Source organism: Hippocampus guttulatus, chromosome 16, assembly GCF_054856545.1.
Source record: "Hippocampus guttulatus isolate MCC_2025c chromosome 16, RoL_Hgut_1.0, whole genome shotgun sequence".
NCBI classification, from domain to species: Eukaryota; Metazoa; Chordata; class Actinopteri; order Syngnathiformes; family Syngnathidae; genus Hippocampus; species Hippocampus guttulatus.
In genome coordinates, this window is record NC_141276.1 from 14,484,814 (window position 1) to 14,512,756 (window position 27,943).

The 27,943-nt window shown below is 40.6% G+C and overlaps 1 protein-coding gene and 1 pseudogene across 1 annotated transcript; both read left to right on the top strand.

Moving 5' to 3' along the window:
• Positions 1-7,064: 7,064 nt before the first annotated feature.
• Positions 7,065-27,626, top strand: ppl (periplakin). Its single transcript, XM_086132445.1, has 22 exons — positions 7,065-7,330; positions 10,892-10,994; positions 12,138-12,292; positions 12,377-12,497; positions 15,289-15,414; positions 15,729-15,770; positions 16,032-16,193; positions 16,628-16,735; positions 17,136-17,231; positions 17,353-17,475; positions 17,550-17,696; positions 18,116-18,267; positions 18,354-18,454; positions 20,642-20,799; positions 20,887-21,065; positions 21,338-21,476; positions 21,924-22,117; positions 22,204-22,354; positions 22,451-22,534; positions 22,622-22,738; positions 24,341-24,433; positions 24,519-27,626. Exons 1-22 carry the CDS (start codon positions 7,269-7,271, stop codon positions 27,189-27,191), a joined length of 5,286 nt encoding a protein of 1,761 aa, XP_085988571.1. The 5' UTR covers positions 7,065-7,268; the 3' UTR covers positions 27,192-27,626.
• Positions 18,461-20,632, top strand: LOC147193295 (uncharacterized; annotated as a pseudogene).
• Positions 27,627-27,943: the final 317 nt, after the last annotated feature.

The following is a 27,943-nucleotide window of genomic DNA, read 5'->3' on the forward strand; positions in this document are numbered from 1 at the left end:
TTAATCTACTTTCAGTTACCAAACTGTCAAATGCGCGTGTAAAAGAAAACACCCCCAGTCTGCCAGAATGCCCAGCATGGCACAGCCCACGGTCTACCAATTCCCAAACATTGTCAACTAGACTTGCCTTAGCACAACAATGAATATGCACCAGTTTTTACACCAAGCGCATATACACTGTCTATGAAAATAGGGCCCCTTCAATGCTGATTTCGTACAATTCCTCCATATTGCATTTATGATCAAGAATTTTTCATGCCTTGCTCAAGGACACTTTAGCAACAAGTCCCACTTAAGTGTAGAGTGTATGGTGCCTGAGTGAAGAGCAAAATAAATACTTGAGTCGTCAAACTCCTTTTAAGTGCATGTACAGCATTTCATGGGTGTTTCAATAAACTCAGCTGTTGGACTGTGTAAGGCTTGCTTTCCAAATACTTCAGTCACTGTGTATTATGCAGAATGTTGCTAAACGAGTTCAACAATCCAAGCAGACATTCCAGTCATAGTACCGAACTGATGTGACTTCCAGATTACTCACATCTTTACCACTTACCACAAATGCATATCACTTTCTGAGAAATTAGCTTTCAGTTATGGAGAAACTTCAATGGAAAGCTCAGCTCTTGATACAAGGCCTAGCTCAGCCCTATTTAAATAAGAGTTATGATTCGACGGATTTAAAAATGGTACCTTCAGATTGTTTAATTTGTTCCCTGGCAATGCCCGTAACCCGAAAAACATGTGTCTCAAATCACCTTTCCCCCTTGAAATGAATAGAATTACCATGAATCCGTTTCAGCCCCCTCAAAAATATACCAACACAAAAATTGTAGCGTGTTTTAATAAGGGCAATAGCACTGTAAAATATTGCACTTTATTCAAAAAAATTAAAGCATTTATTCAATTCCTTCGGATTAGTGCGACTGACACGGGGCAGCTGTATAATATAGTTATGCAGAAAAAAAAGTCATTTTACTTCTGTAAAAGACAATAATCAGCAGTAATATTTGCAGTTTTTCACAGACGACAGATAATCTGCCTGTGAGGATTGTTGTATTGGCTGTTTGCATGTGTTGGAACATTGTTTGTGTTCAAATGCGCATCCCTTACTTATAACCCCGTCACATAGATGCTATGTTAGGGTAAGGTTTAGGGTTAAGTTTGAGGTTAGGGTTACGGCGTTTCCCATTTTGTGTTATCCTCAAGCAAACGGACCTAAAGGCAACATTATGTGAGTGTTTGAAATACATAACATGTAATTATTTTTATAATGTGTTGTTTGACAGTAAAATAACTGGAAGAAGCAGATTGAAGTCATTTTTTTGAAGATTTATTCACTCTGTCAAACTGCTACTTGTTGTGAAGTGAGCTGAATTGAGCTCTCTGCCACCATACTGAGCTCGGATCTCAAATTTTGGCATGCAAGTCAACGCAAAAAAAAAAAAGCGTCTGAACAAAGTCAGGTCACTTTTATTTCAAGGTGCCACCGTAATATATGTTAGCCCTTTGCCAGAAACCTTTGGCAGAAAGTAACCAACGCTGTATACTTATTGACTTGTTTTTTAATTGTCAATTTTTCACCTCCCTCTAAAAGAAACAAACAAACTTGTTTGAAGTAAAAAAAAAATATATATATATATACAGGTGTATATACTGTATATATATATAAATGTGCTGAAAAGAGTAATGGAACAGTCATAGTCATACAGCAGTACCAAAAGAGACTCTTTGAAGCATAAAATCAAAGGAAATCAATTTTGCTTAAATGCAGCAAGAGTAAAGTAACTACTGAATTGTGCATTTATCAGCCGCACCTATGTGAGCAGCATTCCACACTAGAGGACACGAGTCAATTGTGTCAGCTATGCTCGGGAGGTCTGTGACAACTTGCGAAGTTGATTGTGAACTATATAAAGGTATTAAGCTACCAAAACTTGACATGGCTAATCGGAAATGAAAGGGGAGTATCTGAAACACAATCTTATCATTTTAGTCATAACAGTTTGGGAGGTGTTTGGTATGAATACTCTTACTCTTAATACATTTTATTTACTTTTTAATTAATTAACTAATCAGTTTGAATGGTAAGTCAACCAAAAATGTTCTTCACTATAGTCTAAACATTGATTCATTCATTTTCCGATCCACTTTATCCTCACAAGGGTCGCGGGGGGTGCTGGAGCGTATCCCAGCTGTCTTCGGGCAGTAGGCGGGGCACACCCTGAACCGGTTGCCAGCCAATCGCAAGGCACACAGAGACGAACAACCATCTGCGCTCACACTCACACCTAGGCACAATTTGGAGTGTTCAATCAACCTGCCATGCATGTTTTTGGAATGTGAGAGGAAAGCGGAGTACGCAGAGAAAACCCACGCAGGCCCGGGGAGAACATGCAAACTCCACACAGGGAGGCCCAAGCTGGGATTGAACCCGGCACCTCTGCACTGTGAGGTCAATGCGCTAACCACTCGATCACCGGGCCGCTGTAGTCTAAACACTGCATTCTTATTCATATTGCATTTGTGGAAGATGAATTAAGCAGTAAAATCCACCCATTTTTAGCCATCTCGGGGGTTGGTCATTTTGCCTCTTACTGTCAACTGAAAATGACAGAGGCACCCGGTTTGTGAAGCTGTATCATGATTGGTCATTACCCGAGCCCTGAGCAACTGAGATGCCATTTTCAGTCGACAGCAAGTGGCAAAAGGGCCTCGTGAGGGATTTTACTGCTGAACTCATATTCCACCAATGCAATATTATAACACCATGTTTACACGAGTGGGGCTGCATAGAATATACTGTATTCCTGTAAAGAATATGGGGGAGATTGACTACCCCTTTTTTAAGTTACACCGCAAATCCATTTTATGAAGTGAGAATGTATGCGATGTAAACACCAGTGATTCATATACGAAGTACTTCGATGTAATGCATAACCTATTCAGTGTAAAAGGGAGGTAGTGGGGTGTATTCTCTCAAATTTGCTTTAGAAATATTACTATTAATAAGTGAATTGTTGGGTAATGCACTCCCATCCCTTGATCCACCCATTCCTTTTTCCTGCATTTGTCTTCAATGAACACAAACCAACCCCCAAGTGCCCCCCACCCCACTCCCAATTTTTTTTCTCTCCCCTTACATAAATAAGGAGTGTTTTAACTTGCTCTGTAAGAAAAAATATTGTCAAGAGTTTTGAGTCAGTCTGATTGTTACCATTGAGTGAAGTGAAACCAGAAAAAGATTCAAAGCATTCTAGAAACAAGACAGGAGGACACACTTAACAAAATGTTTGGAGAAGAAAGCCTTTTTTTTTTTTTTATCCATCACAAGGGTCGTGGGCGTGCTTAAACCTATCCGAGCAGTCTTCAGGCTACACCCTCAAATGGTTGCCAGTCAATCTCAGGGCACACATAGACAAACAACCATCCGTGCTCACACTCACACCTAGGGACAATTTAGAGTGTTCCATTAACCTGCCACGCATGTTTTTGGAATGTGGGAGGAAACTGGAATACCCGGTAAAAACCCACACAGGCCCGGCCAGGGAGAACATGCAACCTCCACACTGGCAAGGCCGGAGCCGGAATTGAAACCCGCACCTCTGCACTGTGAGGCCGACGCGCTAACTTGTCGACCACCGGGCCGCCTTGAACATTCATTCATCTTCCGTACCGCTTGATCCTCACGAGGGTCGCGGGGGGTGCTGGAGCCTATCCCAGCTGTCTCTCCGGGCAGTAGGCGGGGGACACCCTGAATCGGTTGCCAGCCAATCGCAGGGCACACAGAGACGAACAATCATCCGCGCTCACACTCACACCTAGGGACAATTTAGAGTGTTCAAACAGCCTGCCACACATGTTTTTGGAATGTGGGAGGAAACCGGAGCACCCGGGGAAAACACACGCAGGCCCGGGGAGAACATGCAAACTCCACACAGGGAGGCCGGAGCTGGAATCTGCACTGTGAAGCCGACGTGCTAACCACTGGACTACCGGGCCGCCCCCGCCTTGAACAAAACCAGCATAAAAAAAAGACTGATAATTGAGGAAACAATGTAGCATATTTTATGCCTCACCACACAGGTGACCGGTGCTGGTGGGCTGCATGGGAAGACCGGAGCCGGAATCGAAACCCGCTCATCTGCACTCTGAGGCCGATGTGCGAAGCAGTCAACCGAGGGCCACCCATTTCATTATTCATTTATGTATTTATTTATTTACTTGTTTGTTTGTTTATTGTGGTCTGATGTATGTAATCATTTATTTATTTCTGTTTGAACAAGTGTGCACTGACTTTCAATAGTCGCTGTATTATTTTTATGGGAACAGACACACAAGTTTCGGGATTCATGGGTAGCTGTTCCTGATCTTCCTTCCAGCAGATGATAACATTTCCTGATGGGGTCAAAGATTGAAGGCAATATTGAATGGCATTCACTTCTAGCTGGATAGAAAGGATTAGTGTGTAGGGGCACCAACGCACCAATGACCCGGTGTGCTTTTGCAAATGAATGGGTGGGTAGATTGATGAAGTAAATTGTGCTCACAAAAACAGATCAGTTGTCAAGTTTTCTAATGAATCAGTAGATAAAGCCACAAATGAAGTGTCCACAGTAAGCACACACCTTGACAGATAAAAGGTGAATTACAGTGCAAAAATTGTGAAGACGCCAAGTACTGTAATGCAGGCTCGGATAAAAGTGATGTAATAATTGCTAACAGGAAATGTTTTCAACACCTGCTTTGGAGGAAAACACCACTTGTGGAAAGACTTGTCGACTGTCAATGGGCTCGTGCAAGAAATTCTCCCCATGTAATCAATAATATATTCTTATTCTAATGCTTATGGGAGTGGAAAAAGAACAATGCTGGCTTTGCAGTTTAAGTATTACACCAGTTGGAAGCATTTTCTTGAATTTAAATATCGCAGCATCATGCGCAACAAGAGCAAAGGAAATTGGTGTGAATAAAAAAATACAGTAAAGAATTTTTTTTTTCCTGAACATACTTAACGCTTTAAACACCGATTGATTAATTGCGGATGTGTGAATTTCTTGCAAAATTGGCATAAATCCATGTGGATTTATGCCGATTTATGACAATTTATTTAAAAACATGGGCAGTCATCATTGATGACGTCTCTTGAGACATCAGCATACTGTACAGTATAGTGCAAGATGTCAGCACTGACCAGGGTACTCTCACTATTTAGTAGTGGAAGTAGAAGTACAGATACATGTATCTTTTTTGACACAGTTATCAATAAGTCCTATTCAACTCCTGAACTCAAGTAAAACTAAAGAAATACAGACTGGGAAATCTAGCCTAAGAAATTGCTAACGTTAAAAAAAAAATGCAATGAATTACTGCTGTCAATTATCCATCCATACATCTATTTTTTAATCCGCTGATCCTCACAATGTTTGCGGACATGCTGGAGCCTATCCCAGCCGATTTCGGGCAGTAGGCGGGGTACGCCCTGAACTGGTTGCCAGCCAAGCTGTCAATTATATTATACAGTCGTCATTGGCAAGTGACTGAAAACATTAGAAGGTCAATTTTGACAGTTAAGATTAGAACATAGATACTGTATATATTTTTTAAAAAATGCAAACTCTTAACTTTGTTGGAATGCTGTCAAGCATATTTGTTCAAATAACTTCAAATTTGCAAAATGTTGAAAGTTTTTCTTTTATTTTTAATCATTCAGTTTGGTTTTAAAATTCAAACAAAAAGTGCAAGGGAGGTCATCGGCATGTCTTGAGTTTAATAAAAACCTAAACATGTAAATACTGTACACCGTATCTGTGTGAAGTTTTCTCTAGTAAATACAGTTTCCCAACACTTAACTATAACTGAAAATGTAAAACCTCGCAATTATTTTAGCTTTAATTTCAAACAAAAACAAAAAATGATGGCCGTTCCCAATGTCAACAGCATTTTTTAGAAAACTGTTGTCAAACTCAAGGCCCAGGGGCCAGATCCGGCCCGCCACATGATTGTCTGTGGCCTGCAAAATCAATAATCATGTGTGTCAAATTCCATGATCTTTGCTAAAATCTGTACCCAAATGTCAAATTGTCATGTATAATAAATAACGTTGAGATTTTGCAATACGTAATTTTGTTACCCTGTTGACATTCACTCAAACGATAACTGAACAAACTATTTTAGTTGCTTTGACTGATTTCGAAACTGTTAATCCATTAATTTGATGTGTACAAGTAATAATATATCAACATTTATTTAGTTTCGCTGTTGTAACGGCCCACCGAGGGAAGACCTAACCTCAAAGTGGCCCACGACAAAAATTAGTTTGACACCCCTTTCTTAGAAAGTTAAGCGAAGACAGTACTCGACCAGCGATTCCCATCCAGTGTGCGCTGGCACATTAGTGTGCTGTGAGATGATCAAGTGTGCCACGGGAAATTCTCCGGTGTCAATTATTTGGAGGGAAAATTATTTAATTTCTCCCCTCCCCCAAATGTTTTGTTAATCGATCTATACCAACCACATATAGTAACAGGCAGAAAAATCAAAAACTCTTCCACTAGATGACAGAAGGTACATTTTTAACCTTTGTAACCACTTTTTGTCAGTTGTTTTGCTACGTAGTGTGTCATGTTTTTCTCCAATGTGAAATATGTGCCATGGGTCATTAAAGGGTGGGAAACACTGGCCTAGACTTTTCTATTGCATTAACACCACTGGACAATTTGGAGTCTCCAAATGTTTTGGGAACGGGGGAGGAGCCACGCAAGAGACATTGAGCCTCCACACAGGAGATGTTGAACAGCAAGAAGCGCTCCTCCACCGGTTTAAGAGTCAATTGCATTCTCTAGTAGGCGAATTACATTGTGTCAAGTCACATTCTTGATGTACAACGCCCTCGTGCCTTGGCGTTCACACAGACATGCATACTAAAGACAATGTCAAGTTGGACCGGTTCAGCCAGTGCGACGCGTCGCGCGCGAGGCAAATGCGTGTGCGCGCTCACCTTGGGCCGCGAATGCCTGCGCTTATCCCCGCCCTCTTTGCTGCTTGGCTGTCAACGAGACAGGTGTGGGGCGACACAAGTCAAGTCAAAAAGTGCTCCAGGTAATGAGCGCAGTGTAGCTGGTCGGGCGAGTGTGGGAGGGGACGCTTCGACATAGTGAAGGGTGTTTGGACACAGCGGAGACTCGGCACTCACACGCGGACAGCGGTGGATCAACACTCCGACGTTGAGCCGACTTTCTGGCAGTGGTGTTTGATTGGAAGTCGCCGACATGTCACCTGCCACCACGAAGAAGAGCAAAAAAAGCTCGATCGTTAGCCCGGTCAAGCAAACGTAAGTTGCCTTTTACATTTATTGTAGTTAATGTATGCATTACGTAAAGGCAGGACCTCCCGTATTTATCTTCCATTTAATGAAACTACTATGCACGCCGTGCATTCACCTTGTTATTTCACCCAAATTTACCATTTAATAAAGCTACAACGTGAAAATGACTACACGCTATTTAGCTACCTTTACATTCACTGACTTAATGTAACCACATATTGTTTATATTTCCAAAATCTGTGTTTTGCATGCAGGTATGCGCATTTCACAAAACATGAACATCAGTATCACCCTCATAGACGTGGGTGTGAGTGTTAAATACCAGCACATTAGCTTGCATGGTTTGCACTGGAGAGAGGGTGTGGCACTATGTTGTAAGGTTGTAGTAACAGGTTTGATAAGTATTCAGCTGTACCTTTTTTGAACGACAATGTTCGAGGAAATGCTTGCGGCCTCTCCCACAATACTGCACTGTGACTGAACCAAGCCTTGCTGACATTTGGACTGACTTTGCAGAGCTGAACTTAATATTATTATTATAATCATCATCATCTCCTCCAAAATTCTCTTTCTGTTTGATTTTGGAGTGATCTGCTCTCTGTCACTCAGCTGCTTGGAGATAGGTTGAAAAGGGAACCTTGTGCTCCTTGTCTTAGGTTTTAGGGAGCGTTAGAATAACGTGAATAATCGAAGTGAGTGTAACGTTTTCCGAGTAGTTCACCGGACTGTCAAGAATATAAGCATTGTATAAGATACTCCACCATTGAGGTGTTTTTTTCATTTTGTGTGTGTGTGTGTCTGTGTATACATACACAGACACACACATAGATAGATAGATAGCACATCGACCTTACGGTGCAGAGGTCGTGGGTTCGATCCTGACTCCGGCCTTCCTGTGTGGAGTTTACATGTTCCCCCCATGCCTGCGTGGGTTTTCTCTGGGTACTCCGGTTTCCTCCCACATTCTGAAAACATGCATGTTTTTACTGTACTGGAAATACATCACAAAATACACTGAAAGAAACAACATTTCACATCATTACTAACATTCTAATATTTATTAATATGAATTGTGTTTATAAAAATACATATTCATCTTTTTACTTATATTCTTATTTTATTTCAGATCCATTTTTTTATGTTTTCTCAACAGTGAGGAATTAGCTTGATGCAAATCTGCCAACCCTAGTTCTGTTGTTACTGCTCTTGTTTTTAATTTGGTAGAGAGAGAGAGAGCAAAGCCCTCTCACAAGCATTACTTAAAGTAACCTCTTGATAGAATTTTGGCATATTTAAGTACAGATAAGTTATGATGTCTTTCCCAACAAGTACACACGGAGACCATACAGGCACCAGTAATATTTACTGTGACAATCACAACAAATGACGGCAACAACCACACCTCCTGTGACTTAAATCGGCCTTTTTGAGCCTTCTGTTCCCAATTATGTTTTCTTCTCCCTCTCTGCGGAAACCTCAGAATTTTGTGTTTCCTAAGCTTTTGTGCCAAGAATTTCCCCGAAACCACCACAACTTTTGAATTAGTGCATGTTTAGAGTAGCAACATGCAAGAAAACCATAACATTTCCTTCAAATGTTCAAACAAAACTGCGCAACCTTGCTGTTTGTCATTTGAAAGCATATTCATGACACTTGCCCTTTTATCATGTGTTCAATCTGACTACATTGACGGCAAAAGATAAAGGCATGCAAAGGAGAAAAGCTCACACAAGGACGTGTTGGATCAGAACGTCACTGAGAGTATTATGTTCGTGTTTGAAGGTTGAAGTCTTATGTTTTGTTTGAAAAGAACATCTGTTTTTAGATTGTCAGAAATTTAGCCACAACCCAGTTAAAAATTGTTCTCGATTTGTTTCATATATATAAAAAAAGGCTGGAATTAAAGTTACTGTGCATCATACATCCAGATGGAATTATGTAAGGTTTGTTTAATGCTGCAGCTGAGTGGGTGTGGCTCCACTGAGATGAATGTGAACTTGTGTTCATAACAGTCATGACCTGTCAAACACACAGACTGTCAGAGAACGCCACGTTATCTCACATAGCTGCTCGCTTGAATGCAAAACATTGCTTGGGCACGGATTTCATCAACGTCTGTGATGATTTTTTTTCTATTAATTGATTTAAATCAAACAATAATTCTCACAGTGAAGAAACTAGCCAAATGTCTATCGGGCCATTTTTGTGTTTAACTTGGAAATATTTGCTCTTTTGCTTACACGTGAAATAGTCTTAATAAAGGCTAATATTGAATGAAGATATTCGCCATATCTAGACTGATTCTACTTGACACTCTGTCCTCTACGATATGAATACCAAGCGGATGACTCACAACTTTTCACGACAAGCTCTCGTCGCATTGCAATGGAGGGGATCGGGTTGAAAATAATCACAGTGAGCTCAAATATTGCATACTATGTCACAGTGCATAAGGGACGTGTTTCCTAGTTTCTCAAATTATTCCTATGAGGTGAAGATGAAGGCAGCACAACATTTGACCGCAAACTGGCCCAGCTGGTTTTTGCTTCCGTCTTATCTCAGAGCAGACACACCTCACGCTATCACAATGACTGCTATGATTGTCCACGCAGAACTCACTCACAGTGGGCCGGAATGAAGTATGTGTTAGGCTTAGCTTTAGCTTGAGAACAGCACAAGATCTACAGGTGGACTCAATGAACTCAGAACTGGTTTATGGAGGATGGACAAGTCGAAAAGGCAGCAATCAAAGGCAGTCAGTGGAAACCAAATCAAGGTGCACACTGTACAAGAAGGCTTGAACGCAACAGTTAGGCAGCAGGGAAGATAGCTACCGAACTGGCAACGGATGGCTCTTCAGACTGGCCTTTATGCAGCAAGGGGTGAGTGTGGCTGACGAGGTGAAGACTGGCAGGTGTGTAGGTGAGACAGGTGCACTAATTAGGGAAACGCCCAGCTCACACTGAATTCAGGGAAAGGTAATGAAACACAACGGAGGGAGGGGCCACACAGTGGACGACTGAGGACAGCATAATGTCTTGTAACAGTATGAGATGTTGCAAGTTGAAGCAATTTTAGTAAAAAATCAAACGTGATTCGGAGAGGCTCGTCAGTTTTAAGGCCTTCTGAGTATGTTTTCATATAGTAATGTAATAGACTCGACTCTAGTTATCGTAAATTAAATTAATTCAAATAGATGAAAGCAAACTTCCAACCCAAACTTAAATGTATATAAACTTACAGTTCAATTGCAAATTAATACGAGCCGTTACATTTTAAAGTAACCAGGCAACTTCCAAGTCTACGCTACTTATTCAACCATGACAATGAACAATTTTCTGCGCCATTAACCATGATCACAAAGAATTTCCTGACAGCGTCGAAGCTGAGCATTATTACTTTGATGTATTATTTTGAATCATTGTTTGGTCCATTGGTGTACAGTACTGTATAAACAGTATGCCACCGTTTTTGCCGGTATGCAGCAAAGATATTTTGTCAGATCATTGAACGCTGTACTTTTGAAATGACATCATAGTTGTTTTGCTCTCTTGTTGTTTCTTTTAGGAGCATGAACTCGACAGAATTGACGTCTCTGATCGAGAAGCTGCAGAGGAATGCTGACAAAGTGGAGAAGAACATCTACGATGTGGAGGAGAACCTCAATAAGGTACAGAGATCTGAGCAAGAAATCTTTCAATGCAGAGATGCTTAAAAATGATCATCAAAAAAGCGTCATCCAACAAAATCTTGGTTTAACTCCAAAGTGTATATTTTTGGTTGTTAATGAATTATATTTGGTTCAACGTTTTTTTCACAGCTGAAAGAATTGGGTTAGACACTTGTTTTTGATCACCCCTATGAAGAACCCTGTATAAAGGGCAAAGCTGGGAGTAAGTCACGTATGTTCGTGTCAAAGGTAAATCTGAAGTTGTAACCTTCAGGTTTCAAGCACGTTCCGACTGTGAAAACATAATCAAGCAAGTTGTAAATCCAGTCTTGCTCAGTCACGACATGTTCTGGAGTGATAAGAATCATAACACACAAAAAAAAAGTGCCTCCATAAAAAAATTAAATTAACAACTTAACAATATGAAATACATTTATATTTATTTATATTAGATGAATGCATGTTTTTTTTCTATAGTTTGCATGAGTGTTGCGGTACTGTGTTGAAAAATGAGTACAGATACAGGATATCGGCATGAACAATATAATGTATCGCGTAATCTTCAGATGCAAACGCTACACAGGTACTACAAAATAAACAATGTTGATGAGTCTGAGTTGCAAACTTAGCATATTACGTTCCCCCCCGCCCCCCCACGATTTCATCAAAAGCACAATCCTTGAACCCAGATGTAATCATCTTTGGTGCACCGTCCGTGATAATCGCTCAAAGAGGTGGCCTTAATACCCTCATTGCAAAACTGGTGATGGGCACCGCACAAAGAATCATTCTTCAGTCAAAAAGAAAAGGCATATTAAATTAAAATTCACGTCAATAGGGTGGCTTGTCAAGTCATGTCCCTCAAGTCAAAATAAAGTTGAGTCTTTCTGAACCTTTAGCCAAGCATATCCTAAATCGCAAAATTGGCAACTCAAGTCAGACTCTAGTCAAGTCATGTGACTCCCCCCGCCCCACACACACACACACACGTCTGATAAAGGGAACATGAACATGCCAATGAGAAGAGAACATGCGCTGATTTTAGTTCAGTGAGTAGTTCACACACTGAGTTTGAGAGCAAAAAAAAAAAATGTCCCCATAGAAATTGTGTTTTGTTTAAACTTAAACTTCTGTTTGCTTCAGGATGTAAGTAAGATCAATGAGGGCAAGCAGCCGCTGTATCAGGAGGACACCAACAAACGACTCCTCAATTCTCTGACGCTGCTCGTCGGCCTGGATGAAGATGCTGTCAATGCCAAGCGCCTTCAGCATCCTCAGGCAGAGATGATTGAACAAGAGTAAGAAATATTCTGTCTTCCTCATTTAATTTCATTCTAAATGACTCACTGAGTTTGTCCGTGCGCGTTTGTGTGTATACGTAGCATGAAGCAGCTGCGTGAGAGAGTGAATAAGCTGAGAGAAGACCATGACCGCATCTACCAACTTCTCCGCACTGAGGGGGTGCCCACCATCAACTGGGGCAACATGATGGATGAGAAACTGGTAGGAAGTCTGATATACGGCATCATGCATCAACAGTGGTCGTTTTCTTTTGTGAAAGCCATCCAGCAGCCAAGCAATTTTGTTTCACAGTTTTTCTCGGTCACTTTGGTCGATTTCTCAGATCAGAATCGAATTTCTCAAAACTAATAGTTGTGCACATCCACGAAGCAGTTTCTCATTTCTTTAAACAAGTTGCAAATGCTTTGCTGCATCCATGCAAATCATTATGGGCAATTTTCTGTTGTTTCTGATGTTATCAATTGCTTATTTCATGTTGCTCATAATTTATTAACGTTTCCGTTGAATTGTCTCACAACATTTTGGCATTTGTTCATCGTGTCAGTCTTTCCATGCAAAATAGCTGAACAAGTTGTCATCATACAGTAGGTTAAGCATATTTCTATATATTCACATTAAACTATTTTTGTCTAGCAAGTCTTAACTTTTACTAATGTTAGGAACATTGCGAAGCATTAAATCAATCGATGAGTTTTCTGAAATCCTTGATATGAAGTGAAGGTAATTGTTGTGATGCGGATGTGATCTTGTGGCCCAAAGGAAGGAAGAGTGCACTGGAATTTCTACAGCGGTACATGTACAATTTTCCCTAAGGAGAGTGTCCCAAGTTCACGTTTGTACTTTTTTTGAATTACCGTAAATTCCGGATTACAAGCCGCTACTTTTTTTCCACACTTTCAACACTGCGGCGTGTAATATGAAGCGGCATAATAATTTTTTTTTCCATCGCGGGAAAAACATGGACCAATAAAATGAATGAGTCTTTCACTGAGGTCCAATGAGATTGTATGACTAATCACAACTTCCGCTTTTTTTGCCGTAGCGGGGGGAAAAATTTGTTAACCGGCAACAGTCGACCAATAAAATGAATGAGTAGCACTCAGGGGTCCAATGAAATTGTATGATTACCGGAAATCACAACTTCCTTATTTCAGTCTTTCTTCTAACCCTGATCAACATGGAGAATACCAGACGAAAAGCATATGATGCAGCTTTTAAACGAAAAGCGATCACTCTGGCAGTTAAAGAAGGAAATCAAGCTGCTGCCCGTAATCTTGGCATAGACGAGTCAATGGTGCGAAGGTGGAGGCTCCGGCAAGAAGAACTGAGCCAGTGTAAAAAGACAACCAAAGCTTTTAAAGGTGGGCCGTCGTGGTGTTATACATTCATGAAATGGAAGCCTGTCTATGAGGGCACGCACGACGTTGTGTCAGCAGCTCCCTCCCAATTACGAGGACAAACTTGCTTCGTTCCGCACATTCACACAAACAAAGATAGCGGAGAATTCCATCAGCCCAGATGAAATCATAAATATGGACGAAGACCCTCTGACATTTGATTTGCCTCTCACTCGGACTGTAAATAAAAAAGGTGACTCCCCCATCATAGTGAAAACAAGCGGCCACGAGAGAACACATTTTATCTGTGTTTTGAGCCCGCAGCATCAGGCCTAAAGCTGCCACCGATGATCATTTTTAAGCGGCTGACTATAGAAATAATTTCATCTATCTTTTCACATTTACATGATTTGCATTATTCTATTTAAAACCTAGTGGGCTGCAGTATTTACGCAAATGCACATCAGGATCTCTCTTTGTCTGGCCTCTTATTATGTGTTTCAGCGTAATTTCGTTGTGCAAATGCATTTATCATGCTCATAAAAATATGGAGATTATTTTAATCTTTTTTGCGGGTTTTTTCTGCGGGGGTTCAGCGGGGGACCGCGTCAGCCGCCTCACCCGGAGGCGCTCCACGGCGGCAGGGACGCAGAAGAAAACCCCCGCCTACTCATTGGGCAGCGGTTTATAGTACGGTGCGGCGCATACGATTACAAAATTCATTTTTCTTCATAAATCTGAGCATGCGGCTCTTAATCAGGTGCGGTCTGTAGCCTGGAATTTGCGGTATATATTTTTTCTTTGTGGTTTGCAATCCTCTTTTCCTTTCTATATGACAGTGAGATGTTTTCCAACAAATTACAGTGCAAACAGGAAATGTGAATCTTGCCCAGTCACTTGCATTCAATCTCGCACATACACGAAGATGAACTTTTCAAATACATCAGAAGGGGTATACATCAGAAAATCCCTCCACAGTACACTGTTTATATTGACAACATAACATGACAACAAAGACAAAAAGACTTTTTATGGCACAGACATGTTCAGTGACAAACATTTACTCTTCAGTGACGGTCTCAGGATTTTGAGATGGAAAATGGCTTTTGCAAGGGAGCCACAGTGTTTTGCTATTTACACAAATTCTTTTGTGAAATGCACTTGCAAGTTTAGTTTCTGATCTGAGAAATGTACCAAAGCGACTGAGAAAAACTGTAAGAAACCCAATCAGGGTCAATACAATTTGAAGGCAGCAACAACCCCAAATGAATGGGCTCTCAGATTTGTCCTGGATTTACAGATGTTTGTGATAAATAATGTATATTACTATGTGTGTGTGTGTGTGTGTGTGTGCGTGTACGTGTGCGTGTGTATGAAAATAAAGTTGTACTTGATACTTGATGTGCGTGTGTGTGTGTGTGTATATACGTATATATACTGTATATATACTGTATATAAAATAAATTTAGCTTCTGGAAGTCAAGACAAAAAAACTAAGTAAGATTGTTTTGACGCATTGTTAAATGCAGCCAATCTTTATGGTCAAACTGCTGCAACATAATGAAGTAGGTAGGTGTCATTACTTTGAATCAGTACAGCAATGTGCTTGAGAAAAGTTCAATGTTTGCTTACACTGTATGTATCTGGTTTTCTAGGCGAATCTGAGCAACAAGGGCTTTGGCCAGGATCTCCCATCTGTAGAAAATGACGTAGAGGAGCACAACATCTTCCATAGTGAGGTTGAGGCTTTGGCTCCTCACATTTCTGCCGGTGGTGACAAGGTACAAAAAAAAAAAAAAAGGAAAACCAATGTTTTAAATTAAACTGTTTAAATTGTCACTTTCTGTCATAAATTATTTCAAAAATGTGCAACAAACAAAAAACACACCATTCGTCAGTTTAAACTTGCTCGGTGAAGTTTGTTGATAATATTGAATTTGTATTGAAACAGATTTTGAGTAAATTATGTAAAAACAAAACATCTGTTTTTGTTCTATGGTAAAAGCATAACGATGAATATCAAAAACATGAGTCATTTAACCAATGAGAGGCAAACAAAATGTCATCCTGTTATGTTTGGTCTGTATTTCTACAGGAATATGTCAGTGGCCTCCAGATGAAGTACAACAAACTGCTGGTAATTAAAGTCCCACACTATCCTGCTCATGTGTATTTGTACATACATGTATCGTATGCATTTGCTGTATAAAACATTCTCCTGCATAAACTGACATGATCATCCTCATCGTCACACAATGAATGGGATGAAAATCATTCAGTAGATGTGCACATCTGTATGTAGCTCGATGGTTTCAGTTTAATTTACCGTAGTCCATGAACTTCCCAAATTTACTTTGAAAGAAAACGTAATTTTATTTTTAAATTTCCTCCTCTCTAGGCCCTTTCCAGCGATCGCCAGCGCCACCTGCTGAGCCTGCGTGACTACATGCAACGCTGCACCAATGAGCTTTACTGGATGGACCAGCAGGCTGATGAGAGAATCAACTATGACTGGAGTGACGGCAACCTTGATTACCCTGCTCGCCAGAGGCAGTACGAGGTACATGCTGAAAACACAATTGAATGTGGCAGTATGGTTTTCCAATCCTGGATCACTGGCACTGGGCGGAATCCTGATACCTCAGTTTCAAATCATCACTTTTCAGGAGACCAAAAAAACTGCGCATGTGTTCAAGCAGCATTAAGATTGCATCATCAAAGAAGCAAGCTATTTTCAACACTTTACTGTAGACTGGTCTGTAAAGTAAAGAAATAACACACACGTGTGGACTGACCGATTTTCACTCGGAGGGATCCATCAGCAATAATTTAAATATGTCATTGATAGATATTCATATTTCTCTCTCTCTCCCTCTCCCTATCCATCCATCCATATGCCCTTCAAAATTGAACTCCAGTATATGAATAGAATGCTTTCTTGCATTTTCAGAGTGATAGCTTTTTCAGTCAATATTTACCCTTGTGTCCCAACAGAACTTCATCAGCAAATGTTTGGAGTCCAAGGAGGGGACAATCACCAAGCTCAATGAAGATGGAGAAAAGTTGATTGCGTCCAAGCATCCAGGGGCAAATGTTATTGAGGTATCACTTACGGGGTTTTGTTTTCTTTTTCCATAAACAGTCCACACAATTTCTTGTGGTTCTTTTTGGTACATGAATGTCACATTTGGCAAATTAAAGTAGAAACGGACTCCACATACCTCAATGTCTTGGAGACAATGAGCGAAGGCAATGATAATAATAAAAAGATGACGATTGAATACAATTACTGATCATATAATATCTTGATAGTATACATCATTGTCATTACGATAATATTTTATAGTAGTCTTGTCATGTAAAATAATTCCTCAGGTTAAAAATATAATCCCTCAATTTCTAAAGGACATATGTGCACATGTAATATGTATGCATGTGTTTAAAAAAAATATCGGTCTGTCATACTGAGACATTTTCAAATACTTGTATATTCTTTTCCCAGGCTCACATGGAGGCAGTACATGCTGACTGGAAGGAGTATCTCAATCTACTCATCTGTGAAGAAAATCACCTGAAACACATGGACGAGTACCACAAGGTTGGAAACTGATAGCATATAAGCACTTAAACAAGTCTACACACACACACACACACAAAAAGCATGCACGCACACATACAGATGGGTTCATAGAATACATGTGTATGTTTGTCTGAATTAGTATCACAAGGAGGCACGTGACACCCAGGACCTGTTGAAGCGACTGGACACCGAGGTCAAACAGAAATACAACCCTGAGTTCAAGGATGTGTACCAGACGGAGGGTCTGATCAGAGAGCTTGAAGTAAGCTTTTCTTGTAAGACTGCTCAGCGGTTGCTATTATCTCTACTGAAAATGTCATTTGTATGGCTGTTTAGGACCAATCCAAGGCCATGGACCACTTTGATGAGCGAGTTAAGGCTCTTCAGAAGCGTGGCCTGCAAGTTTTGCCTCTGAAGTACCGACGGGAGAACTCTCAAAAGCTTCTCCCCGTTGAGTCTCTTTGCGATTTTGACACGGATGAGGTACTATGATAGTTCTTGTGAAGTAAAATTTTGTCAGTTCTGTTCTGTTAAGCTGTGGCTGAAAATTCAGCAGACAATTATTAATCGGTATCTTGGTTTTCCTGGAGATAAAGCCACTTTGTCGAGAAAAAGCATGATGAGCCACTAATCGTGTGTACAGAACTTTTTGGATATTATGGTCCGCTTGACACTCAATGGACAGCTATTGATACTGAATATTTTCCTAAACCTATTTTTTTTTCATTTTGTCTCTACTGTATATAGTATGTACACAAATCTAATTCATTTCCAAAATATTTTTGTCTTTTTTGTTAATTTCAATTATTTATTTATCAGTCACCGGTCTTTGAAGACATTTTTGTTGCTGCTTCAATATCCAGTAAATTTGAATTGCATGACTTATTTTTGGCATATTGCAGGGGCAAATTGTACGTGGGAACAGATACACTCTGCTTCGCAACAATGGAACCAAGTGGGACGTGAAGGACGCAGCTGGCCAAAAAGTGTCTGCTCCAGGCATCTGTTTCATTATTCCCCCCACAGACGCTGAGGCAGTGGCCCTCGCTGACAAGTAAGTTGGTATTGTTCTACAGGTTCATAATACACCCTGGAATGACAATATAAAGCTGGGACCACTGCAATGTTATGTGTTAACAGTCTGGCGGGACAGCAAAATTCTCTCAAGCACAAGATGGGAGACAGCAAAGCAGCACTGCTGAAGCGCTTTGATGAGCTGAAAAAATCCAGTGGCAGTGCAGGTAAAGCCTACACTTATTTTGCATCTTTCATCATGTATCTCACAGCAATTGCCAGACTAATTTGAGAATAGCTTACCATATACTGACCGGCAAAAGACGGAGACTCTTCTATCACAAAATACATCTGACACTCTCCTCCACCGACTCCAACCTTTTTGGATCCAGTTACTCACCTCCTTCCCACACTCACTGTTGTTCTGGGCTGTTGATCCTCAGGGCCCTATTTTCATCGACTGATGCCCCTGCGCTCGGCATAAAAAGCCACTTGTCCTAGATGCTTCAATACTTACAGTATATGGGTATGTTACCAGGACCAACTGCTTTTCCTTCTTTCATCCTTTTCGTGTCTTTCGAAATGGTTACTTCCTGGTCCACCACATTAGACTCTTTTACTTTTACTCTTCTTTCTCTCTCATTTTCCTCATTCATCAACTCTTCAAAATATTCTTTCCATCCATCCATCACACTACCGCATCAGTCAACACAATTCCATTTCTCTGTCTTTCATCAACTTAACATGCTGCACATTCTTTCCACCTCTATCTCACTGTATAGCCAACATGTAAAGATCTTTTTCTCCTTTTTTACTGTCCAACCTACCATACATGTCATCACATGCCTCCTTTTTGGCCTTTGCAATGTGCTTGCGCTTTGAATCACCTTCTTCTATTCTTGTCCTTTCAGTGTCCCACTTGTATGCTTTCCTGCACTCCCTGGTCCCACCACCAAGTTTACTTCTCCCTTTTTCCTACCATAAGGCACTCCAAGTCCCCTACTGCCTCTCTCTCTGATCACCTTGGCTGTCGCAGTCCAATCTTCTGGAAGCAACCTACCGCTGATCAAACGCCTGCTTCACTTATTTTTGAAAAGTTGCACAGCAATCTTACTTTCTCACCATCCACCACATGATTCTCTGCTCGGTCTTTGTCTTCTTAATCTTCAACACCCGCTGCAGGGTTATCTTACAGAGCACCATCCTACGCTGTCGAGCTACACTCTGCCCTACCACCACCCTATAGTCACTAACGTCCTTCGGATTACATCTTGTGCACAAGATGTAACCCACCTGTGTGCTTCTACCTCCACCCTTGAAGGTCACACTATGTTACAGCCTCTTCTGGAAGAAAATGTTCACTACAGCCATTTCTGTCCTTTTGGGCAAAGTCCACCACCATCTGTCCATTCTAAGGTCCTTTCCTGGATACCAAATTTACCCATCACTTCTTTATCAACCCTGTTTCCTTCACCAAGTTGTCCATTACAATCTACCAGTCCAGAGTCTTTCTCTGCCTGGGATTATAGGAACTACTTCATCTGGCTCTATTTCTATTTGTCTTCTAGTTCACATTCTACCTGTGGAGCATAACAACTATTTACATTAACCCTTCCATGCACCCTGTAAACTGATAACGTGGTAAACTGTCAACTTTAGTAACCACTGTCCCTGAAAGGGTTAAACACAACACTCTGGATTTCAAGTTTTGTCACTCTTATCACCTCTAGGAAATGCTTCACTAACTCTTCCATTAAGATAAACCCTACCCCATTTCTCTTCCTATCTACACCATGGTAAAACACTTGGAAGTAAAACACTTCGAGCCTTACTGCCTCTCCACCTGATCTCTTGGACAAACAACATACAGTTTCTTTCTCCTAATCATCATGCGAACCGGTTCCCTAGTGTTTCTTGTCAAAGTACAAACACTAAAAGTTCCCACATTCAGTTAAAGCTCTGTGCTTTCCTCTTATCTTTCTGCCCATGAATACATTTTCTACCTCTCCTTTGTCTTCGACCCACAGCAGCTGAATTTCCACCAGCGCAGTAGATAAACACCACCAAAGGTGGTCGTTTTTTAACCCAGGCTGTGACCAATACAATATGGAATTCTTTGGATGAACGCTCATCATTGTTTGACAAAGTCTCAAGCCTGATACCCTGACTGACGCAACCCTCTGCATTTTTGCGGACTTGCAAACTGTCGACAGTTTGCACTGGCTTGAGCCTCTGGAAGCTGCGTTTTGATTCATAACAGAACAAGTGATACAAAATCAATAAATACACAATACATTTCGAGTATTTTCACCTAATGTAGCTAATTGCAAACTATGACTAATGGCATGGTGCAATTCAGCTCCACCTCACCAAGATAATTGTTAGCATATTGTGTTGTGATTTTGTGTCATCAGACAAGCAGGAACAACAATGTCGCCAGATGATGGCTGGACTAGATAAGGTTGCCAGAGACTTGGAAATCCAAGAGAGGGCCATTCAAGCTCGAATGCGCCCACCACTGGAGCTGAAGAAGCCGCTCCAGGATAGCGGTGACCGCCTGCAGGATTTGAGGGTAATTACAGGACTATAATTGTTGTTATCCATTCTCTTTTGAAAGAATTATTATTAACCCACAAACACTTACATTTTTTTTCTCCAGGATATTGATATTGCAGTTCATAGAATCGAACCAGAAAAGACCTCCAGAGTGAATGAAGCAAAGAACTTTTTGGTCTCGAATCCAACATGTCCCAGCGCTCCTTACCTTCACAGTAAAGCAGATGATGTCAACAAGAAGTACAACAACTTAGAGCAGCTTCTTCAGTGCTCTCATGAAAAGTATGACCCAAAATTATTGACAATAATTCAAGTTCATGGTGTACCCTGCCTTCTGCCTGGGGTCAGCTGGGATAGGCTCCAGCACACCCGTGAACCTCATGAGAATAAGTGGTTCAGATGATGGATGGATTGACATGAACTATTTCTCACTATCTCACCTACTCCATCAGTATTGTTGATATGATTGTCTTATTTTCAGACCTCTTCAAGTTTGTTTGAATTTCACTAAGCCAACCAGTAAATCACACTTTTTTTATTTTTTATTTTTTTAGAATGAAGAATTCAAACCAGCTGGAGGCTTCACTTCAAAATGGAAAGGGTTGCTTGTCCGGCTATGAGAACAGGTTGGCCAGGGAGGATGTTGCTCCTTCTGACTTATCCTCGTTGGAGAAAACTCAGCGCGAGCTTGCAGTAAGATTAATCTTCCACTCGAGAAGACAGATTTACATTATCTGTGTCGTATTGTAAAGAACAAGAAGAGAAAGATAAGATACTGTGCTACTTATTGTTTTAGGTTTTTTTTTTTACATTGTCTTGTTCATTGTGTTACTGTACCTAATACACATACTATATATTGTAGATGATTTTGTGTTTGAAAGGAATGGGCCAAGTACAGGAAATAATTACAATTTACAAATGTTTTATAAAAAGAAATGCATTTCAGTAAAATATTAGTTGGGAAATTGTGGTAATTATGTCACATTAAATTAAAATGTGTGGTTCCTTCCACCTTTTTCCCTTCCAGATTCTAAATTGTAGCCATTCACTTCGCAGCAGAGGGTTTTTTTTTGTCTGTTTATTGTTCGTTTCTCAACATGACTATTTACCTAACTATTGTCTCCCCGTCCACACTGAAAGGATATTGCCTCAGATCTCAGGGCCAAGAGGGCCGTCCTCAATGAGGCTGAGCAGAACCTGCGTTTGGCCAAAAATAGTGCAGACCAAATGGCCATAAAATTCCAAGAGCATTGCCCTGACATTGAGAGGCAGGAAGGTGATGTCCACAAGCTAAACAAGCGCTTCAACATCCTCAACAATCAGCTCGACATCAGGTCAGTGGGTCCTGATGAGAAAGGCAATCCAGAAATTCAACTTACGAACCGTACACTTTATTGCTCTCCTTTACACTATGTCACAGGTCTCAAAGTTTGCAGAGGGCTAAGATGTCACACAATAATTATCGCAATGATTATAACAACATGAACAACTGGCTTGCTCGTATTCCAAACTATGAGCCATCTGAAACTGATGACATCAAGCAACTGGAGATCAAACTTAAGAATCAGAGGGTGAGCGCAAGTTGTCGCTGATCAAACATCTTTCACTATGGAACAAGGTTATAAGAGATACAAGTGGGCCTAACTATTTCACTGCCTTGTCTGCAGAACTTGCTCTCTGAAATTGCAAGAAAGGAACCCGACATGAACAATCTCTCCAAAAATTGTCGACTTTACCAGCAAGCTATCAAAGTAAGAGCATTTTTCACACTGGTCATAACTTGGGCAAATAGAAAACAATCTGCCAATGGTTTTAATCTTAGCGATGGATCTTTGTAGGACTACGAGACTGAAACTGAGAAGTTCAGATCCATATTAGACCTCGATGATGGACTTGTACCTCAGACGTACAAGCGGAGCCGAATGGAATCCCCTGCATTTATAGTCAAAGCCGAGGTGGGGCACGTTGCCAAAGTTTGTTCAAACAGTAATGTGTGCACGGTTGTTAGAATAGTGATTCCCAACCAGTGTGCTGTGGTAACCCTAGTGTGTGTGGTGTAAGAGATCTTGTGTGCCATGGAAAATTATCCAATATCCAATATTTTTTCCAAAAGGTGTTATATATGAATATATATATATATATACAGTAGATCTCAAAGCCATCAACATGGCAAAAGGTGCACTCAACCTCAGTATCTACATGCTGCCATTCATACAATGTAAGTCATGACTTGCTGCAAGTACATCAGCTTTGTGTTCAATTAAAATATACCCAGGTTTCACACTCAGGAAGTCAATTTGAACGCAAATCTAGACAAGATATTTATTATTGCAGTTTTCCTACTTTATGTGACATTACCAACAGGTGTGGCATGAATTTTTTCTGATGTAAAATGGGTGCCGTGGCTGGATAAAGGTTGGGAAACACTGGACTAGTATATTGAAATGCACAGATACTTTGAAGTAACCAGTAAATGCACAAAACAACACAATTTCACAGCCTGTCTGTATACTGTATAAGAAAAGCAATGTTGACTAAAAGTTCTTTGTGTATAGATCTTAACAATATACTGTAATGATTCAGCCATAAAGCTTCATAAATGCAGACTCTGCGACACGAAACCTTTTTCCCAGGATGTACTTTTGCCCAATGTCAGCTGAGATATAGGCTAGTCACCTATCATTATACGACAATGTCATCACTAGGACCATTATGATGGACTGGATTATATTGAGACTTTCTAACTTCATTGACATTGTGTTTATTTTTGTTTTATCTTGCAGCTTTCATTTTGCAAGCACTGGAATTAAATGGAAAAGCAGAAGCTTCTAGCCACGTTATATGAGAAAGACACTTAAATTAGAGGCTTCCAGAGTACTTCGAATTGCAGGAATAGATGAAATACACGTTTTCCACAGCTGCTGTTTTACATACGGATTCACCTCATTAATTTATGCTTGCAGTAGCAACAATCAAAGGGGACCCTGAAATACACTATATACAAATATTGTTTCCTTAAATGTCAAAGCTATTTGTCTTGTTGCACTACTTTAAAATCAAACAGAATCTATGGAAACACACCATCCTGCTTGCATTTCACACTTTCTAATAATGCCAATAGATAGATTGGTTAAAAAAAAAACTTAAACCTCAACCATGACAAAATTAAGTAGATAAGTGGAGTCGTTTTTTTTAATGCTTTATATTTGAAAGGCGTGTGTAATTTGTATAATACAAACACTAGAATCCAGCAGCTGAATAAATCTACCATTGAAACTACTACTCATAATGAATTTAATCTTCACTTAAATATCCATCCGTTTTCCTCAAGTGGCGCTATCACATCCAAGTCGATGTGTGTAAGATCCGAATATAGGTCGAAAGAGTCAGATGGAAAATATTACGAATGCGTGTGAATGATGGTTCACGTTTGTTTATGGTGTCACACACTTGCCCATGCATTCACATACACGCATGATATAAGCATCAATCTGAGAAAGGGGCATGGGGGAACTCATTGTATCCGTTCCGATGACATTTTATTTCTCCCTTTGCAGGAAGCCGCTATTGAGGCCAAATATACTGAGGTGAATGCTTTAAACAAGCAAAGACTACAAAATCTCGAGTTCACCCATAGCCTTCTCAACCAGGTGAATTTCTGCATGACAATGCGCATAAGTACTATCAAAACATCATTAGCATGGATAAAACATTTCTATACACTTTCTTCTTCAGCAACCAGATATCCCTTTGATCCAGTCTTCAAATGTCCAGTCAGTTAATGCTGCAGCCCCAGGAGGGGATCTTTGGAGAATTAAGAAGCAGTTGCAAGATGAGATCCAGAGAAGAGAGCAGCTAGAAAAAGAAATTGAGTTAATCCAGACTGAAATATATGTCCTCGAAGGACAGAGGCCTCAGGATACCATTGTGAAGAAGGAGCTAATCAAAAAGGTTCCTGATCCTCAGCTTGATGAGGAACTGTACAAGGTGCAACAGAAGCTTTCAGAGGAACGCCGGGTTACCCATGTTCTGGAGAATGACCTAGAGGTACTAAAATTGAGGCTGCGTGGTCTTGAGACCGAGGTCAAGGAGGGAGCACAGCAATACATGGTGAAAGAGGTTCTCAGAATCGAAAGAGACCGTGGTCAGGAAGAGGAGATGCGCAAACTCCGGGAAGAATTGGATGAGCTCAGAAGGCAGAAGTTGATCAAAGACAACGAGATTATTCAGATACAAAAGCAGTTGACAATTCTAGCTGAAGAGAAGAATAAAGAGCAGGAAGTTATCAAAGAAGAGGAAGTCATAAAAGTACAAAATGACCCCCAACTTGAAACCGAATACAGACTTCTCTTGAACAGGAGACAAAAAGAAATTGACGCAAGGAAGCAATTGGAAGATGAATTGAAATTTCTTCAAGAGAAACTCCGTAGGCTGGAGAAAGAGAAAGCGATGGCTGAGGAGAAGGTTTCCATTAAGGAGGTGCTTAAAGTAGAGAAAGACCCTGCTCTGGAAAGGGAGGTGGAAAACCTTAGGAGGCAATATGAAGATGAGAAGACCAAACGGAGATCATCCCAGCGAGAAAAAACTGACCTCCAAAGAAAAATTGCCAGTCTAGAGGAGGAGAAGTCCAAGGTTGTGATCCAAGAGAAGATGCGTGAAATTGTCCGTCCCGACCCAAAGGCCGAGAACGAGGTAGCCAATCTCCGACTTGAACTTGTAGAGCAGCAGAGGCGCTATAAAGATGCAGAAATACAGCTTAGATCTTTGCAGGATGAACTGACCATGCTCAAGAACAGGGGACCACTTGTGGAGGTCAAGGAGATGATCAAAGAGGTCATCAAGTACAAAACCGATCCACAAACTGAAAGAGAACTTGAGAGACTTCGCAATGAAATTGTTGACAAAACTCACCAAACTGAGAAATTTGAGATGGAGATTCGCCAACTGAATGACGAAATTCAAAGATGGAAAGAAATGAAACCTCAAGTGCAGACTAAAGAGATTGTCAATGAAGTGCTGCAATACAGAGAGGATCCAAAAACTAAGGAGGAGGTTGAGCTCCTTAAAAGGAAACTGGCTGATGAACAGTCCAAACGTCTCGAACTTGAGAGAGAAAGATCATCGCAAGAGGAAAGGATCAGACTGAGAAAGATCGATCTGTCTCAGGTCCGTGAGAAGTTTGTTCAGCAGGAAGTGGTCAAGATGGAAGAGGATGCTGTACTCCGTTCAGAGTGCGAAACCTTCTTACAAAACATTAACAATGAGCAGAGACAGAAGGATACTCTGAAAGCAGAGCTCTATCAACTGCAGAGACTGAATGCTGACTTGGAAATGCAGTTGGAAGAACTTGAGCGTGAACGGAGGTTAAGACGTGAAGCTGAATTGGAGATCCAAAGGCTTCGGATCAGACTTACCGAGCTGGAGCTGCGCGACAAAGAAAATCGCGAGAAGGTGACTGTCAAACAAAAGGTGGTCCTGCAGCAGGATCCCCAACAAGAGAAGGAACACTCTATTCTCAGACTTCAGCTGGATGAAGAGAAGCATAAACGCGTCTTGCTTGAGAAAGAACTGAATGCGCTGATCCAGCAGCAGACCACCTTGGAGAAGATGGATGTGAAAGAAAGAATTGTTCGCACTGAGAAGGTCCAGGTTGAGAAGGATCCAGAGGCTGAGCTTGAGATCGAGAACCTCAAGAGGACTCTGGAGGAGGAGAAAAGGAGAAAGAGAGAACTTGACCAAGAGTTGCTAACTGTCACTTCCAGGCTCTCCGAAATTGAGTTTTCCAACACCAAGTCAAGTAAGGAGCTAGACTACATCCGAGATGAAAGTAGCCGTTTGCAGCATGAAAACCAAAGACTACAGAATGAAATTCGCAAGCTTCGTTCTGAGATTGAGATCACCAGCAAAGAGACCCAGTTTATCACTGAGTCCGCACCAAGAGAGGATGGCAAGAACCTGGAGTTGAGGCTTGACTCTCTACAGAGAGAGCTTGTAGAGCTCAGAGGCATCACCATAAAAAAAGATGAGGAGATAGAGAGGCTACAAAAGAGCTTGTCATCTGTTAGAATGAAGAGAGAACAGAGAGAGAGCCATCTGCGAAGGTCTATTGTCGTTATTGACCCAGACACAGGGAAAGAAATGCGACCAGAGGAAGCCTTTAAACTGGGACTGATCGACTGGAAGATGTTTGTCAACCTGCAGAGCCAGGAATGTGACTGGGAGGAGATCACTGTCAAGGGCCCCAAGGGAGAATCATCAGTACTCCATGATAGGAAATCTGGGAAAAAATTCTCCATTGATGATGCTTTGAGTCTTGGTCACATCACAAATCACCAGCTTCAGCAGTACATGAACAAACAATTAACCATCCAGGAGTTCGGTGCATTGGTGTCGGGAAAGAGCAAGTAAATCGATCCACAAAAGCATGTTTGGTTTCATGCAACCACAATACGATCGTATTGTTCCATTGTTTAAAATATGTTTGCCTTTTACTAGCTTCTGACTTTGCTTTTGTGGTGAACTGGAAAACACTTCCTTGATTACAAAATGCACTATGTACTGTACTTATTTACTAATTCATATTACACTTTATGGTATCGAGATGAACATGCAGTTACAACCAAATTAAATTACTTTTAAATATGGTCTCGGGAGAATGCCCATTGAGCTATATTTTACTACATTGGGTACAAGGGTATGCAAAACCTTTATTTCTTTGATTTCCCCCCCCCCCCCAAATATAATGCATTTGGACACTGTAATGTTTCCATTACTTGTGGTATTTTACAGGAAATAAAATGTATACTATGTCTATCCCGAAATAAAGTCCAGTTAAACTGAGAAGTGTTTTTGTGTGTAATTAGAATTGACCAATACCTGTTTTGATCAGTGACATTCGGTGAGGTTCAACGCTGGTGAGGCACTGACTTCATCACAGTCAAATTTACCAACATAGTATGAAGCTTGTGTGTGTGTGCGTGTGTGTGTATATATATATATATATATATATATATATATTAGAGCTGTCAAACGATTAAAATATTTAATCTAATTAAAAATGCAACTGTCATAATTAACTCAAATGAACTAAAAAATTAATCGTGATTACTGACACATTTTTTATCGTTTCTGAATTTCCTTTTACATTTTTTGTCCTATTT